The sequence below is a fragment of the Oculina patagonica genome, chromosome 3 (assembly GCF_052425735.1).
Source record: "Oculina patagonica isolate OP01 chromosome 3, crgOcupat, whole genome shotgun sequence".
NCBI lineage: Eukaryota > Metazoa > Cnidaria > Anthozoa > Scleractinia > Oculinidae > Oculina > Oculina patagonica.
In genome coordinates this window covers 12,261,662-12,280,015 of record NC_135760.1, presented here as the reverse complement: position 1 = coordinate 12,280,015, position 18,354 = coordinate 12,261,662, and the positions used below count along the sequence as shown (strand labels likewise).

The following is an 18,354-nucleotide window of genomic DNA, read 5'->3' as shown; positions in this document are numbered from 1 at the left end:
CAGTATCTGCAGCCAGTGTTTAGTGTCAGCAGATTATCGATCGATTATCACTTTTTTCCAGCTACAGGATTGAGATGTAAAGATAAAGTTTGCATGCTATGGACGATTAACACGAGCCCTAGAGAGCCGTAGAGATAACGTTTGCATGCTATGGACGATTAACACGAGCCCTAGAGAGCCCTAGAGATAACATTTGCATGCTATGGACCTGATTAACACGATCCCTAGAGGGCAAATTTGATAACCCACGCCCAACGATGAAGTTTACATTAACTAGGATAAACGATCAATTCTCAGGGACTAGCAAATGTGCCAAGGAGAGAACATTTTCTGTTTTGTTCGACTGCAGACAACTGACCAAGTTTAAGTCTACGAAAGAATTTATCATACCGCATTCCGTTTCGTTTATACCATGTTTCAAGGGTGATTGGTATCTTGGAATAATTCTGTACTTTGACCCCTTCCTTTAGATTAAAAACCCTTTATTTGTTTCGTGGAGTGCAGGCATTTCATACGGCCTAACTGAGATATCGATGACGCCATTTCCCGCTTTTGCACGCTTGTTCTTTTCCAGCATTTGATTTCTTTTTCGTCTAACATATATCAAAAACAAGATTACACGATGGTTTGAAGACACGAATTTAATTTTCTCTTGTTGAGAACACTTCCATACAACTGAGGTATGACGTGATTGGACAGCTCGTACCCATGCCAGTCGTTACTAGTTTTTTCGTTTTTCGCTACGTTCGGGGGTGATGGGAGGACTGCTTGCGTCCTTCCCTTGTTGCCTGTGCGCGGCTCAAAAGCAAGAGAAGCGACTGGGGTCGAGTCTGGTGATTGGAGGATTAAAGTCACGTGACGGTGTCTAACTGGCCCTCGTTAACAAGTCCTGAGATAGATGTACATGATATATCTTTTCGTATTTTTCCACAATACCAGAAAACTGCTGATAAACAGCAAAAAAAATACGAAAACTGCAGAAAATTCTGATCAAAATAGAACATTCGCGAAGCTAACCTTTAAGCCTTACAGGCAACCGCAAAAAATAGCTATGGCGGGAGAGATTACAAGTAGACAGTTGATGCAAGTCTACAGCGCACCAACGTATACAGCAAAACCAAAAATAAAACGACGTTTTATTTCTTTTCCTAACTGCCAAAATCCGAATGTTTTAAAGGAACCAACTAATAATCGCAATGATCACCAAAACCGAAAGACCGGAAATTTTAAGTGTAAATACCTAAAAAAAAACGATGACAAAAAATACGTCTTCTCCGTAGGAGACGATGAACGGAAAGTGACCCCAAATATCCCCTTTATATTGTAGAGTATGGTCGCATTTATATTTGCACATATGTAAAGTGTTTAATTTGCGCGAAAGTCACCGTCATTCGTTTAAATAATTAAAACATCCGAACGCTTTTAGCCAACAGAGAATTAATTAGGCAGATTAATACAACATTTAATACAAGGAGACATTTAATACAACAATGAATGCCATGCATAAATTTGACGTCATACTGGACCAGCACGGGGAAGATTCCCAGTACTCCCGTATTCCATCTAAAAACCCGAAGAGGGTGTGATGTCCCATCCCGTCTCCTCTTGTTCTTAACTTTTGCGACTACGTAACACCATCATGTCTAGTTCAGGTTCATAGTACGCCTTGTAGCTAAGTTCCAACTAAATAGTCTCTCAAAGCTCCAGTTTCAGGAGTATCCCTCTGGACTATACGGCCGTGAGAAATAAATATTCCATTGGTTCACAGGGTTATACAGCTGATTGTGTCTCTTTAGCTCCGCATAGGCTCCCACGGGGATTATCAATAGAGGGGGCGCGCGGGGAGCGACTTAGCTTATTCTTCCCGCGCGCGCTGTACACGATTTGATTTGTGCTTCCACGGAGTTTTTTGTGTGCAATTAATTTGCCGTCAACATCACATATGCATAAAGCCAACTACTTGGTTTGCGTCCAATGAAGAACACTGATTGTTTTGTCAAGCGAGAAATCATCTCACATTATCACGGCACGTGAACGGCCTAGACACTGATAGACAGTCAGTTACGTTTGTTGACATGACCTTGTCAATTATAGTGTCAGTTTCACTTTTATACTACACAACTACAAAGCGCTAGTCATCAACCCCGCTCATATCATCATCAATGGCACCCAAGCAACAGAACAGACGTAGTGAAGAGGACACAACCATTTGTAGTAACACGGTGTTATTAGCGCTTGGCTTGCTCTGTGTCTTACTTGGTGTGGTGTTGGTGATTGTAGGCGCAGTGAAGCTGCATGCTGCAGAACAAACATGTAGTCAAACGCCTTCCACAGAAAAGATTATCGCTTCTCCTTCGTCGCAGCTTTGTAGTTACTCCGCTGAGGCTGTCCGCGTTGGTTTGCCTGCGTTACTGGAAGAAGTGAAAACTGCGTATTTTACTCACAATCCTAACAATGTGGCGTGGAATCCTGACGTAAGAGGAATTAAAAGGGTCGAATATGTGAAGACAAGGTAGGACTAAGTGTCAGGTCGATGTTTTTTTCATGCGCTATTTAGTTTGAGGGTTAAACTGATCCCATCACTTCTGGAGTGAAATTTGTAATTCACCTCGCAAAGTATCCTATCGATTCTGAACCGCTCTATTGTTAGCAAGAAGATGACAGACATCAAATAGGATGTATTTCAGTTCTTTGGTCGACTCATTTATGCTTTGATGATATCAAGACAAGACTGAACATCAACATTGATGTCAACTGTTGTATTTTTTCTGGCACAAAATTCAATGCACGTCCTGTTGATGACGTTTTAAAGGTGATTAATAAGAACAGTTTCCGCGACAAGGAAAGGATAAAATACTGCAGTGGATTCTAGAAATAGGATTTTATCGCATTTCTAATCAACAGGAAGCTTAGTTCTGAAGCGAAGAAGATAAAGCTCTGTAAAAACAGATAAAGGGGATGAAAGTCAAGCGTTGAGAAATGATTCACAGTTGCGGAGCCTAACGCACTTTCCGTTTAAGTGTGATGTAACAGGATGACCTCCGCTGGCCTCAGACAGATTATATTACATGTACCTTGTTTACGAGCCGAGATTTCGCGGCGCCGGCGCGCTTCGCGCTCGCTCCCCTTCTCCTCCCCCTTGGCCCTTTGACACCGGCCACGCAGGCTAGATTCGCGTAATAGTGCGCGCGCGATTCGCGACTAGGTGCCAATGGGACGCCATATAGCTATTCGCGCGCGATTTCCGGCTTTGTCAAGTCTCTGTTATGACTCACGCGAATAGCCTCTCTTCTCGCAAAGCCGCTACTTCGTAATTTATCAACAACTTTCTCTTCACAGATACTTTCCTTACGACCCTAGCCCAGAGTCCCTTAAAAGGAAAACCGACGCGGCGCTAGCGCTCTTGGAAAAACTGAAAAACGTGAAAGTGGACGAGCGGAAGCTCAAAGCGCGGGAGGGAAAAGCTTTATGGCAGGTCAGTATGTAATCTCCTCGGGATTATCCTCTCTCTGTAAATATAAAGCCTATCACGGCTGAAAGGTGTGCTAATAGAAAATAATTCACTTATCTAGAGCAATTTAGAGTCTTGTTTTTTAGTTTTGAAAGTTCAGCAACTGAAACTGCACGCATTTTTCTGTCATACTTACACTAGTCGGTAGAGAAAGATAATGATGGGCTTGCTGTTTTTTGTCTAGTGTAAAATCAGGACGAACTCAGACACAGTAAACGTTTAGCTTGCCTCTTAGTGCGTCGTTTAATCCACACTTAGCAGCTAGTTCGTCTAGACGCAGAATCTGTCTTATACTCGCCTTTGAACTGAGCCGCAGAACTAGACAGTAAAAAGTTTTGAAATTCCCCAATTTCGTCCAATTGGATTACACTTGTATGGTATAAAAGAGATCATTTATGGAAATATGCAGGTTATGTTTGTGACGGTTATCTTCATTCTTAAAATCCATGTGAGCTCCATTTATTTTTTTCTCCCGAGATTTATATTTTGCTTGCGCGCATTCCACGCACAATAGATACAATACAATACAATACAATACAATACAATACATACTTTATTGACTTTCCCCCTAGAGGCTTTTCAAAGACAATGAAATAAATACAATAATAATTTAAAACTACTTAAAACTCTAGGATGATATTCATACAACTTGCGAAATCACGACAACTTGCGAAAGAAAACCTAACCTGCGATCAGGCGTTCTATTTTTCTTTAGAATGCCTCGGATCGCAGAAGTTTCATTGGTATTCATGAGTTTCATTGGTATGTAAATGAAAACAGAACGACATACCAATGAAACTCACACTGTTGTAATTAAATTTTCTCTTGTTGTCATGCCAACAGGCAAAGCACTTCCTACAGCACGTGTTTGATTCGCCGTTTGACGTCAACTATTACGCAGGTGATTGGATGATGGGTCCAAACTACTTCTGCTGGCAGCCAATCTGCTACATGTCTTATGACGTCAATGCTTTCGCCTTTCACGTGAAGCCGCGCTCTTATCAGGATGTACAGCACGTGATTGACACCATCATGAAACACAAGGACGCGTTTGATCAATACAGGTTGGTGGTGTAAAGGACTGGTCATTAGCTACGGTTTGATTCGGTTTGGCGGGAAGGGAGGGGAGCGGTGGGTGTTTGTCTCCTTTTTGTAGGAAAAGTGGAAGGTGGGTCATATACGTAATTTTCGCTCCTCCAGACTTAGTAAAGTTACTGACTGACTACTGACTGACTTTTTTTTAATTATCAATACTTACTTGATTGCTTGAAAGTTTTTCTTCTTTTTTGAGAGATAAGATAAACATCTTATTAACCTTGTTTTCTCGGTCCGTACTGTAGCGCGCTGGCCGCGACAGGAAAACCACGGTCCGTGTCTTACGGTATGGACCTCGCACTCGACTAATAAGTTGTATTTACTTATTTACTATCAACAGAGACAATATTGCCCTGGGAGTCAGAGTCGGCATGGTCCGTTCTTCGATAGACTGTAAAGCAGGTCTTGACGCTTTTAAAGAGCAGTACCCTGAAATAGCCAAGGCTAATAACTCAATAGGAGTGCTGGACGAGTGGTACGCTAAACTTTATCTCCAGCCTAAATACCTAGCCAACTTAGATTCAGGAGTGAATACGCGATGGCGGGGTGAACATTCAGGACAGAGTGTAAGAGAAGCCATTAGAGAGGCTCTAATAAAGGGGTTTGGAGAACCAGTACTAAATCTGATTCATTTCCTTGAGTACGAACACAGCCGTCACTGCTTACCCACAACAGTGGCCAGCGGTCTTGCAAATTTGCCTGTCGACTTCGTGTACACCGATGGTGTCCCGGATTTGGGGAATAGGACGACAAAAGTTCTCCCGGGTACCGGACGGGAATTAAATGGCAGCGAGACATACCGTATGATCTTATCGTACTTTACGACTTTCAATATTACGCCTGACGCTATCTATGACGAGGGAATTAAGCAGCTTAATAAGTACATGCCACAGGTAAGTTTTCAATAGTGTACTGTTCTCGGAGTGCTTTAAATGCTGTATAAAACAGATGTTTCGGGGAAACCCCTTTATCCTGCCACAGGTAAACTGTCGTTTATAACAAGTTAGCTGTATTGTAGCGAGCAATTAATAACTCTCTCCCCGAAGATAATTCTCCTTTCCTCTTCCTGCCAAAACAGCGAATCTTTAACAAAAAAGTTTTCTTCGATAACAAGACAATCCAAACGTAAAATTACCTACTAAGCCTGAGATGATTAAAATTCTCGAGGGATTGTATTATTTATTAAGATTATAATCCCCCTCCTGCGGAGCGTTTACTATATATTTATAGTATTATAATCGATGATTGTAGAGGTTATTTCATGGTTTTACGTCGCGCCACTTATCAGCTTGAAGTGTTTTAGATGCAACAACCAATCTAAATATAAACCAAGCCTTTTCTGGACGTAAGATTTCCGCCCAGTAAATTACTCTGCGAAATCGCGCGGAACATCGCCTGATACTTACTAAGCCGACGAGGACGTAGGCCGAGTTGGATAAAATTAGAGGATGTAGAAAAACTGTGGTTATGCAGCGATTTGCAAGACGTCGGACAAATCTTGGCAACCTACATATATTTATTATTCAACACATGCGCGTGCTGCCCATATATGGTCAAAGTTACCGTTATCTTCATCCGTACATAACAGATATCCTGCGATATACGTAGGTTGCGAGTCGTCCGATCTTGTGCGGTGCATATTCAGTTTTTCTTCTACAGGAGGTATTTCGTTGACAATGTTGAATAAAAAACAAATCCCTCTCTGCGGTTCGTTATGCCCCCTCGGCCTACGGCCTCGTTGGCTAAGTATCAGGCGATATACCGCGCGATTTCGCAGGATAATTGTTACAAGATATCTGTTATGTACGGATGACGGATCACAATACCATCTACGATATATGGGCAACGCGCGCATTTGTTGAACAATAAAGCCTATAAATTAAGATTCTTATTTCTGCTTTACTTTTATGTTAGGTGTATAAAATCGCAAAGTTTTTGACTGGCATAAACAAAAGGTCTAGAGCAGTAGAGGCTTTTAAAATTCAACTAAATGCCTCTGACCAGTGGCACAATACAGCACCATTCCCAGCCAATGAGAGCGACGAGCGTGCGTACAAAGCTTGTCATGACCCAGTCTCCGCCAAGATCAATTGTCCACAGCGCTGGGCGGCCGTGGAGAAATGGAGCGAGTACATTGAGACGGTAATGAGCATGATCTATCCCAAGATTCAATCGATGTTCTACTTTACTGGTCCCAAGGCTACCGCAGCTAGCTGCCCGATACAAATGTTACCGCACTACAATCCGTCCAATGGCGCCATGTTTTTTCGGCCGAGCACAGGGAACTGTACTGGACCGAGTTATTTTGGTCTTCCTTTTTTCCTGAAGCGGTATGGGCCAAAGTTCCAGGAGTGGTCTGTGATTGGGCACGAGTCAAGGCCTGGACACCATACTCAGATGCAAGGTATATTTCATGTTTTTGCTATGAAGTACCCGCTCGAATGTTTCTCTGTTTTCGTACACACTCAACATTAATTTTAGCCTGCGTAGCAGATGAACGTAAACCGTGGTATAGCGATTTTTTTGTGACACGTCCGGCTGCAACGCAAGCTACATTAATCGTGGGTTTTTTTTTGGTGAGAAAAAAAAAATTTTTTTTTTTTTTTAAAAAAATTTTTCTTCCCAAAAAAATGAAGGCGAAAAAAAAAAAGAATGGAGCCCCTGATTTTTTATTTTTATTTTTCTCAAGTGGAGGAGTTTATTTTTTTTTGGGATAGAGGGGATTTTTTGTTTTTTTTTTTTTGTTTTTTTTTTGGAGGGGGGGGAACCATATAAAAAAGACCTTAAAAAGCCGATAACCCACCCAAAAAAAAATAAAATCTCCAAAAAAAAAACTCCTCTTTTGTGGGCGGAACTTACGTTCCTCTTGCATTCATAAGCTAATTTGCTAAGTCGATGCTAGACCAGACGCAAATACATTAACAGCGAGAGGCATATACGTAATAAAACGTTACTCAATTGTTAGCATGTTCTAAAAACCATCCGCCATTCTCCATAATTATCTTGCTCACCGACTGAAAAGATAGCTGAAAGTTGCCTTAAGTGACAGCCAGTAAAGTCAATGCAATGAACCCTGCACCAGTGAAGTGACGATATTTTCAACAATGACCAAGGTTAAACCTTGGGTCAAGTCTTGCAGAATTCAGCAAGTATCCTTGGTTCTGCTATCTAAACTCAACAGAATCCTCTAATAAGTATCAATGCAGTCGTAACTTCGCTGACGGAAACCTCCGCGTTTTCGGAAAAGCTTAATCCTCCGTCTCGTTTTCTAGTTTTGCATTTAGATAAAATTCTCGCTGCTACCCAGTTTAGCCTGCGAAGTCGTATGATCATCATTTGTAAGAGTCATTGAAATCTAAACTGGCCATAAAATTTAATTATGGCGCCTGGAAACAAAGTTGAGATTTTGGAAGTCGATGAGTCCCTTTCGAAGGTAATCATTTTATTTATTTGTCTGTCTTGATAAACAGGGTTGATTGAAAATTTTCGTGACAAGTGTGGCGGTGTCCCGCGGTGGCTTGATCAGAAAACCTCGTACATCGCTTTCCAGGAAGGCTGGGCTCTATACGCAGAGAGCCCGCTCCTTTCACAAGACGCTATGCTATATGAAAACAACTTGCTACAGCTGTATGGCATGTTTAAATGGCAGGTATGTTTGTATCATATGTTATACACACCCAGTGCAAAACAGGTGCCGTGTTCTACACCGAAATAAATAAGAGCGACCACTTAGTCGTTTCTATGCTACATTAGTGTTAGCTGCTGTTCATAGATTTAGCTTGTCTTTCGACGGATCGAAAGACAAGTCAACTGATCGAAAGACAAGTTAAATTTCAACTCCATCTACTGGTACTTGTTCCCAGACCATCTCTGACAGTTGTCCACAACAGCAATGCTTCTTCTCGAACATAGACATAGACAAACTTTATTTAGACACAGTTAAAAACAATCAGTATGAAAAGATAAAAAGATGCAAAATACTGGTTTACGAGTTCGCCGTGTGAGTGCCCGTTGAGGAATATAAGTCATTAATTCCCTTTCAAAATCTTGTGAGGGTTAATGGCTTACTTAATTCAGATGGCAGTCCATTCGAAACAATGGTCCTTGGTTTTGGGTACTTGGTTTTAGTCCTTGGTTTTGGGTACTTGCAAGATGTTCTTAGTGTTACGGATACTGTAAGAAAAATCACGAGCAGAGGACAGATCTTGCATGTGGGGCGGGGGGAGGGGGTGTTAGTTTGTTTAGCGTTTTGAGACCCCTTTTGAACATGAACATAGAAAGAGTGTACATGATTCTGACATTTGTCATTGTGCTGTTTAGGTATGGCGAGCCGTAAGATTAGTGGTGGACACAGGCCTTCATTACAGAGGAATGACAAGGTGAAGAGGTCTTTAGTGGTTACTATAGAAACAATAGGCTAGGCGTCATCAAAATTGCTAAACCGACAAATTGTGTTAAAACTCGTATATTCCAGACATTTCAATTTTAACTTGCCTTGTTGTATATAAACAACTCTGGCAAAACGTAACAGTTTAAAGCTCTTCATTCACCAGTTCTCTTATCCGGCATAAGAAACAATTAAGTAACCTTCACGAAAAAGAGACTAGTGGTTCTATATCAAGTAAATGAATCACAAACTGAAAACTTATTTTCCCGATGCATTCGAACTAAACTTAACACGTAGCCTCGTGTACACATTGTGTACCTTTTGTTTTTTTATCAGGTCAGAAGCACTCCAGCACTTTGAATATTATACCTGGGATACTACAGATTTTGCAGTGAAGGAGGTGACTAGGTACCAGAGCGTCCCCGGTCAAGCAACAGCCTACATGTTAGGGAAACTGAAACTAGTAAGCATGCGCAAACAAGTTGAGAGGGCACTGGGGAAGTCGTTTAGTTTGCAGGAGTTTCATTATCAACTTCTGAGCCAAGGATCCGCGCCTCTTGGATACCTCCAAAGTCACATCGACAAATACATTGACTGCTACACCGAAAAAATAGCTCAAGAACTTTGCTCTGATATTCTGAAGTACTCTGAAGGACAGGAAGATGAAGAAAGAGTATCAGAAAACGAATTAGAAGAAGAGGAAAATTTTCCGCCTCGTCCTCCCAAAAGAAGTTTTATTTAACTACAACTTCTTCATGGGGAAATGTGGATATGGCCTATCTTAATTTCGTTCGTCTCTTTTGACTTATTTATAGTCTTGTAGTTTTTCACTTCTCTCCTCTCTACGTACGAATATTAACTCGTCATTTTCAAACTTTTATGGAACAGTGTTTGCTTGGCAAAACGCGAGACAAGATATTATAACAGAAATGAGTCATACATAGTCCTTCAAATTATTGACAGTCACCGTTTCTAGATGTAGTTTCATGTATGCTGGTTTCATGCATGACATATAGAGTTAACCCTCTTTACTTGATCATAAATCCGGGGCGCTTTATAGATCAGCCAATTTTTTGTTATACGATTTTATTTCTTGTAAGAAACATGGAGTAATGCAGCTTTTTCTCTTCTCTCTTTCTACTCTATCTCATACATTGTTCTAACTGCTTTTTCGTATTTAATTTTCGTGTTTCTTAGAATGCCCTTATTCGAGCAGTAGTACATAATCAATGAAATGCAGTATTCCGCTTACAAATCGTCTTTAGTTTAGTCTTTACGTAATTACATATTATATACAATGACATTCTATTAGGCCTTTTCTCTTCCCAAGTTTTATACCCACATTTAGAATATATTAAAGTGCTTTGTCTCCACTATACGAACGAATTTTAAATTATATCTATACAAACAGCGGGTTGTGTTTCATTTTGTTTTGTTTTGCCACTTAAAAGGAACACCATCGTTGCAACTTTGCACGCAGTGGTTTACCATTGTTTTCTTACATATTCTTAAGAGGCAAATTGCAAAGACGGTTTTAAAACTATTTTAAATGCGCGTAATTTCGTCTGCCACTTTTATTGTCCTTAATTTGCAAGAAAAATCATCTCATGTACATTGCATCTCTTATTTCTCGCTTCAGCCCCTTCCGCAGAAACTCTACTTTTTCACGATTTTTAATGGCGTCGTTTTAATGATATTATTTTTGTCTCGAGAGTCAAGTTGGGTTAAAAACCAAACGCAAGCTCGAATAATCAAAACGAGGCTATCGACCGTTTATTTGAAGATGAGTTCACGTGACTAGCAGTGATCTAAAGTGATCTTCACAGATCAAAACAAAGTTTATCTTGCATTTTTCCGATTGTTCCTGCTTTTGTCGACGCCTGCTCTCTATGCGTGGAAGGTAAGTGGCGAGGAACTTTTGTATAACGCCCGGAAGTTAATCTGTAACAATCGAAACGACAAACGTACCTCAACCTAAATGTATAATTGTTGTAACTGTTTGAGGAGGGTTTTGCAGGGGAATATTTGGTTGAAACGTGTTGCTGTCAAACCCAGTTTCAAAGTTAATCTGCTTTCTCTATACCTCTCTCCAGGCTGGTGTTTTGTGAATTTGAAAATATTTCCACTTAATAAGCGTTATAGTTCTAGTCAATCTTGTTTGTTTATATCCAAAATAAATTAATCTTAACTACAATGTAGAAGTAACGAAAAAGTTTCATAAGATGCAGTAGTGTAAGTTGTTTTTACTCCGCAGACCAAGCACGCCTCAAATGAATCATTTTTTATTAGTTAGAGCGAAAGGATAACAAGTTTTATCTCTGTTCTCCATGTAACAGTTTTCCGCCATTTTTATTTTGCTATTCCACATCCCACCCGCCTACCACCTGCTAGTCGGTTTGTTTGTGGCGGCAAAAGTCACGTGATTCGTGGCAGCTACTGCTTAAGGGTAGCAGTGAAGGCGCAGAGGACGAAATGAGAATGATTTTAATCGCAAACAATAATTCATGTTTTATCAGGAGTTTAACCATTCTTTATATATAAATTATTCCTTATTGGTTTGTAGAGGAAACCTTTTTCGAATGGCTGCTAATGAAACACTAGTTTTTCAAATGAATTTTAAATCCTCACATAAATAATTGGAGGTGAACGAGAGAACCTATTCCACATTACATTGAATCTTAACGCAACTACAAAACATAAATGTAAAGGCGACAACGGCTAATGAACAAAAAAGCAAAAAAAAAACAAATGCAAACTAAGGTGGTTCACGTTCATGATAAGTTATTGGAGAAAATTGGCGAGCAAACTGTGAAACTGTCAACGGACCGGCAACAGGTTAGTTTACCCGAATGAGGTCAAAAGGAAAAGGGAACGTCTTTTCCCTTAATTTTATAACCTAATGTATTCATTAGGGCTATGGAACTAGCCATTCTCCTGGTGCTTATCAGCGGTATATCGTGCAGAGAGCATGCTCGGCACCAGAAGCATTCACATTTGAAGGATGTACACTCAGCTAAGAAGTTCAACATCCTGGCTCATTCCAAGAACGAGGTATTTGTATTTTGCTAACCTACTAATTTCTCCATTGAAAACGTATTTTCTAGTGTCACTTGTCTGACATGAATGGTTCGTTACCCTTCGAGAGAACGATAGAATTAACAATAGGAACAATGCCCCTAGCCCCAAAAAACAAAAGCAACTGCTACACTAGACATAGTCTCCCTCTACTAACTATGCACTAGAGGACTAGTAGAAAAACTACAAGCTTACGAGAGCTGAGTTTTCTCATCGCTGACTTAAATTGCGCTGGCTCTTTAAATTAGTAAGTTAAAGAGTGTCACCGACTGCCCCTTTTTGAACGCCAAAATGTGTTCACGCCAATCTCAAGCATGTTAAAGCATGACTCCAGCCTAATTTTACTGATACTTTAACATGCTTTGAGAGGTGTCCATTTGTTTTGTTTAGGACAGCATGGTAGTCGTGTTAAAGGGACAGGATGGATCGAGCGGACAAAATGGCACACAGGTAAGTGTTCCTTATCTTCTACTGACGTTGGGAAAGGCAACTTCAGTTGTAGTATTTTTGTTCAACGGGTAAAACCTGTTTTCTGTTTTCCAGGGTGACCCAGGTTTACCTGGACCGCGGGGGCCGCCAGGACTACCGGTAAGATATCCATTAGTTATCAGTTGTCTTACAACTTTACATCGCCTACACAGACGTTTAACAGTGTACCTCCACTGGCACGGACGGAATCGTGTCTCGACATATGATCGAGTCCGCGATCATGAAGCGTTTGTCGAAATAATTGTAAAGCAACACGATGTTGCCTTATGGCAAATACGTCGTGTCCAGGCAACGCTTCTTCTACGCAGGATTTTTCGGAGGAGCAAGGGATTATGGAAAGGGCAAAGAAACGCAAAGACTCCTTCCCTCCGCTGGTTAACCTTTTCCTTAATCCCTTGCACTTTTAATCGTTTGCGCTTGATCGAAAATCCCAATAAGCGCCTGGGTACGAGATAGTTATGGCAACTTGCTGACGTGATAACTTGCGAAGAGCTTGAATTGTTTCTGAATAGACAAGAAAAGTCAGCAATGGCATTTTTCGAGGATTCCTAACAACGACATTCGTTGTCCGTACCGTTCATATTTACCCAGCTAGGAGTGCTTGCACGCGCGCATTTAATCGAGGAACAATCGTTAAGTGGGAGTGCAGTTTTTGTTGCTAGTTTGTAGACGCTCAAAAGCCCCGGCGTTTCTACTAGGCTTAATTTACATCTTTTATTGTATGTTCTGGCAGCGCGGCTTTTCAAAGTATTTTTTTGTGAGGTCTAGAACCGGGTGATTGCTTATCGTTGACTAAAATATTTTTACTATTCAGGGTTTGAAAGGAGCACCGGGAGTATGTACCAAAGAACAGGTGAATATGTTTTAATATTATTAAATTGGAGATTTTGTTTTTAGCCAGCTCAGCCCAAATGTTATCAACGTAAGAATGCAGGATGTGATCATACGCGGTAGGAGCTTCTGTTAACTAGATAATAACATCTCTGTAAGAAAGCTAAGCGTGCTAATCACTATGAATAAAATAACTGATCGACCGACCGATTTATCGATTTATTATAAAAGCTTACATGCAACTCAGCACAAGAGTTTGAAACTCGAAATAACTAAGACCCTCTTGTCTTTGCTTTTGAATGTTTTCAGTGTGAATCAAATGAACTGAAGCTTCTGATTCAACGTTTAAACGCGCTTGAAAAGTACGTCAAGGACAAGCAAAATCAAACTGGTGCCCAGCCCCAGCCGTGTGTTCAACCCACGCAGCAAGTCACACCTGGCGCCGCTAAGATCTGTCCAACAACTCCATCACCCTCAACACCTACCACTCCAACACATGGACCAAATACAGCCACAACCAAGCCAAATACAGCTCCTCCCCAGCCCCCTAAGGTTTCTTCACCTTCACCTCCTGTTTCGCCCCCAGCTCCTGCTCCTGCTCAAGTTCAAGCCCTAGGCTCCCCTCCACCGGCGCCGGCGGCTGCGCCTGTCCCTGTTCCCCCTTCCGTTGTTTTACCATCGAGTCCTGCCCAGGTCCTCTGGGCCAGTCCCGCAGCGTCACCAGTCCCCATGGCAGTACCTGTTGGCTTTACTGTTCAGAGCACAGTAGAAGCGCCTGGTACATATCCAGGAAATGGTCAAGTTGAGATACAGGTAAGGGGCACACCAAGTATTGGAACGTACACGCTAATATCTCACCCTGTATAGAGCAGTCGGGCCGACGTTTTTCAAGTTTACCCAAACGCAACTGATCCGTTTTAATATTTTCGAATTTCGCTCAATCTATGCCCCTTTTTGGTCTTTCTGAGTTTCTTTTGAGTTATTCTACAGTTTAAAGCCGTTATTGTGATATTTCACTTGCCTGAAATTGCGTGACATAGCCCCTTAAAGGCTACATAGAACGAGTTGCCTTTTGCACGCCTCTTAATAACAGAAACCTCGGCGGAATAAAGTTTGTTCAATTTCTTCCTGCTTTTGTTTCTCCAGGGAGTTGTTACGCCCCAGGTCTCCGTGCAAGGCTACCCGGGAACACCTGGTACTGTTCAAGCTGCGCAACCTGGAACTGCTTTCAAGAAAAGCAGGTTTGTTTAACACGAAACAATCGACACATAACAAAGCATTAGCCTGGCAGGGACAGCGGAACGTGATTTAAAATGCGTAGGGTTTGAAAAGGTCGAATTTTGTGGGGAGTACTGAAGAGATCATCAAATAATGTCATTCCTAAATAAATCGTTAAGTTTTCTTTTCCGAAAAGCGGAGGGGAGGGAAGAATGGCTTGCTCCTAGCCCTCCCTCCTGCTCCACCGTCTCCCCGTCGTCGTTGTTTATTCGAACCACTTGTTTGATTTTTTAATTGTCTTATTGTTTTTCTTTGTTATACAGTATTTCATCGAAACACACTGCCAAACCCAAGCCCAAGCGCGGCAACAAGAAGTCCACTCATCATAACGCTGTCCACCATAAACAGCGGGCTCATAAGTCCTGATGCAGCCTGGGATGTTAAGATAATGTTGTAAACCGCTGACAAAGCTATCCGAAGTACAAAGGACAACGTGAAAGCAAATTCTCCCAAGGAGATTATAGAAGATGAATGAAAAACAGCTAGGAGAATTTAGACGCTTAACAGTTGTGAATTAAAAAATTAAATGTATTTTTACTTGAGCTGGTGTCCAGCAAAATAATAACGATAACATATACTAAACTCTATAGCAAGTAAGAATCAAAATCGGTCATGTTTCAATGTCGAGTAGTTTATTTTCGCGAGTTGTCAATCTTAATAACAATAACAAGGCTTATCTAGGAAAATTATCCGTGGATTCTATTGGCAACGTTAGCGTGTTAAGATATATTAAAACTATGAATTGCATTTCCTATCATAACAACCATTTTTTTTTTATTTAAAATTTTTTTCATACCTTTTGGCCGGAAAAAAAATTTTTTTTTTTTTTTTGCCCAAAAAAAAAAAAAAAGATGGAGTTTTTTGTTTATTTGGGGGTGATTTGGCCAAAGGGAAAATAAAAAAGGACTATTTTTACCAAAAAAAAAAATTTTTTCCGACATTATCGCAAATCGGCAAGACTAATTTAGAGTGTATTCACACTAACATACGGCCTCACCTTCTTAAGGCAGGGGTACACCAGAAGGCCGTTTATCCACCGGTTCAAATATCTCATTCTCGTTTTATGCAATTCATTCAAAACGCTATGCTCATGTTTTTACATGTTTGGGGGATTTTTGGGAGATTGTTTTTCTCAAAGGATTAGTAAAATTTAGAGAAATTTGAGAAGTATTAATATTTAATGTGATTTTAAAAAATTAGAATTTGAAATTAAAAATTAGTAGACGGACACAAAACAGTCCCCAACCTGGGGTGCTCTTGCGTGGTGGTCATTTGTCTGGTGGTGTTCAAAAATATTTCTTTTTTTTTTTCAATCCCTTCTTAACACCTCTTAAAATTTCAATTAAATTCACGTTTCCCCCCGCCTTAATCATCCCTATCCCAGAAGTGTCACGAGAGGAAAAAAAAAACTGAACTCAGTATAAGGAAAGCCCAAGGAAAGCAACTCAGAAATTATCTCAGAACCAGAAAATACGGAATATACACATTATTAGGGGCATTTTCGGTAAAAAGGTGGATTTTGAAACCCGTACCTTCTGTTATCGTAAAGCTAGTTGTGTAGGTGTTTTGCACCTGTTTTTAAAACAAAGCCATCGAATAAGAAATGAGCTCTAGGTTTTTTAAAAGGACGTAAAAAGTACTATCCTTAGAATTTCCTCTATTTGCTTAGCTTACGGAAGACAAGCTTGAGTTGTCGAAATACTATTGGCTACAACTCGTTATGGCAATTGTCCTTTTCCTTATAACTTTGCGTAGATCTTGTAAGCGAGTGAGTCAAGATCACCATTAAACACCATGTTCCTTGATGATACTTTAGAGTTACTTGATATAAAAAGCCCCATGAAGGTAGCTGGGCAACTCCCCGCTAAGTCATTGAGTTAAATCGCCATAAAAGCCCCTTATACAACATGAATAGACTAAAGGCGCTGATAAACAATATTCGAACAATTATAGCTACAATAGTTACAGCTCAGAAGTTTACTTTAAGAAATGATTTGAAAAGAACACCTGCTAAAGTTAGCAAATAGGTTAATGGTCCATCAAAACATGAAAGTCATAGACTTTGCAATTCAAATAAAACCTTTTATATTTTTCCTTCATATTCCTCAATGTAAACGTCTAAAAGTTAAACTGGGATTTTTTTTATAAATTATAACTCAGCCAATGAGAATACTATGTTTTGGAAAAACCATCAATCTTCCGCAAAAAACTTTCTTTCGTGAACATCACATTTCCTTTGTACTAGTCATTAATAGCAAAAGACATCTGTATTTACCTAGGACAGTACACAAAAAACCCGTTAACTGTTGCAAATCGATCACCTTAATGATTACCTCGACTACCTGGCGTTCAGCTGTGATGAGCCTTAGTGCAAAGTGCGACGACGTTTACTCTACAATAAAGAAAGCAAATAGAGTTCCAAAGCTTGACAAACAGTGAAGGTCACTGTTTGCCAAACCATTATCCACTCAACCCGTCAAGAGCCCAAGCTTTTAGCTGAGATACAGATGAACCTCTTTTTAGCGGCTAACTGTTAAGCGGCCACCCCTTATTAAGCGGCCGGTTATTAAAGTCCCGACACTGTTTTTAGTTTAATACTGTAAAAAAAACACTTGTTAACGGCCACCCCTAGTAAGCGGCCTCGGCCACCTTTTTCTCCCGATGAGCGTTCAACTATTATTTTTGCCCCTATTTAGCGGCCATCAAGAATGGAATATACAATGTTTGGCTTTGTTTTCAACAAGGTCGGACAGACAAGACTCTAAAAGAGAAAGTGATGGCAGATAAAATCACTCAAACACGGGAAAATTGTCGTCTTATGTGATTCCATGACTCCTTTTCACGCTATGTTATGTTGAAATTAACGCGACCGGCTTTCTAAAAAGCCTTATTTTCTAACGAACCCCAATTAAGCGGCCAACCTTTACTAAGCGGCCAGTTGCTATTTCCCCGAGGGTAGCCGCTTAATAGGGGTTCTACTGTATTTGTCAAGCACTCAAGTGGTGGGCAAAAACGCGTCCGAAAACTTAACCATAAAACGTATTGTTACAGAAGACACTTTCTCAGTACAGATTTTTACTGTGGTATGTGGTCAGGATTTGACCAGGAGAGCTTGTTATCTATTTCCACTATAGTGTTTCTGTCGTTTTTGCTCAAAATGGTGATACATTTATTTTCATAATTTCTTTTCTCGAGATTGAGAGGGTACTTGGAACTTCATTCTCCAAATTCGTACCATCGGGCGTTTGAAAGCACACACGCGCTATAGGATCGGTCGCGAAGGAACGATTTGTTTGGTACATTCTTTTAAGACCGTCATACTTACTCTACATTAACCTCTGGCGCTATGCAGCTCGCAACTACTTTTTCAGTGAACTCACTGGGTATCTTACAACGGGTTTCCATGTCAATCCTGAAACTTTTGGCTTTTTGTTTGAATAGATTCGAACTTCCATTTTGATTATTTCCTATAAAGTCTTTTGTTTTCAACAAAGCGACCTTTTCAGGTAATTCATCCTTGTACTGAACGGAGAATTTCCAGAAATCCGTTCCTCTAGGGTGCTGTGCCCGATTCAGGTAAATATCCATTGTTAGCAAACAATAATCGCAGTGCAGCGCACCCTTAAAGAAATAGCTGTGCATGAGGGATTTCTGCAAAAGTTGTTTTTGTTATCAGCCAGAAGTCTAA

At 40.5% G+C, this 18,354-nt stretch overlaps 2 protein-coding genes across 2 annotated transcripts; both read left to right on the top strand.

Moving 5' to 3' along the window:
• The first annotated feature begins 1,928 nt into the window (after positions 1-1,928).
• LOC144646614 (uncharacterized) lies at positions 1,929-10,407 on the top strand. Its single transcript, XM_078506265.1, has 8 exons — positions 1,929-2,512; positions 3,340-3,475; positions 4,355-4,575; positions 4,947-5,499; positions 6,521-7,010; positions 8,077-8,255; positions 8,927-8,985; positions 9,330-10,407. The coding sequence occupies exons 1-8, from the start codon at positions 2,163-2,165 to the stop codon at positions 9,733-9,735; spliced, it is 2,394 nt and encodes a 797-aa protein (XP_078362391.1). The 5' UTR covers positions 1,929-2,162; the 3' UTR covers positions 9,736-10,407.
• Positions 10,408-10,764: 357 nt separating this feature from the next.
• Positions 10,765-15,423, top strand: LOC144645651 (uncharacterized). Its single transcript, XM_078505206.1, has 8 exons — positions 10,765-10,893; positions 11,906-12,044; positions 12,459-12,518; positions 12,612-12,656; positions 13,372-13,410; positions 13,698-14,201; positions 14,535-14,629; positions 14,930-15,423. The coding sequence occupies exons 1-8, from the start codon at positions 10,883-10,885 to the stop codon at positions 15,030-15,032; spliced, it is 996 nt and encodes a 331-aa protein (XP_078361332.1). The 5' UTR covers positions 10,765-10,882; the 3' UTR covers positions 15,033-15,423.
• Positions 15,424-18,354: the final 2,931 nt, after the last annotated feature.

Bases quoted from the DNA above. Each gene is read 5' to 3' on its own strand.
- LOC144646614 (XM_078506265.1), top strand. From the start codon at position 2,163: ATGGCACCCAAGCAACAGAACAGACGTAGTGAAGAGGACACAACCATT. The intron at 3,476-4,354 runs GTCAGTATGTAA...TCATGCCAACAG, and splicing joins AGGGAAAAGCTTTATGGCAG to GCAAAGCACTTCCTACAGCA. The intron at 8,986-9,329 runs GTGAAGAGGTCT...TTTTTTTATCAG, and splicing joins CATTACAGAGGAATGACAAG to GTCAGAAGCACTCCAGCACT.
- LOC144645651 (XM_078505206.1), top strand. The intron at 12,657-13,371 runs GTAAGATATCCA...TTTACTATTCAG, and splicing joins GGGGGCCGCCAGGACTACCG to GGTTTGAAAGGAGCACCGGG. The intron at 14,630-14,929 runs GTTTGTTTAACA...TTTGTTATACAG, and splicing joins ACTGCTTTCAAGAAAAGCAG to TATTTCATCGAAACACACTG.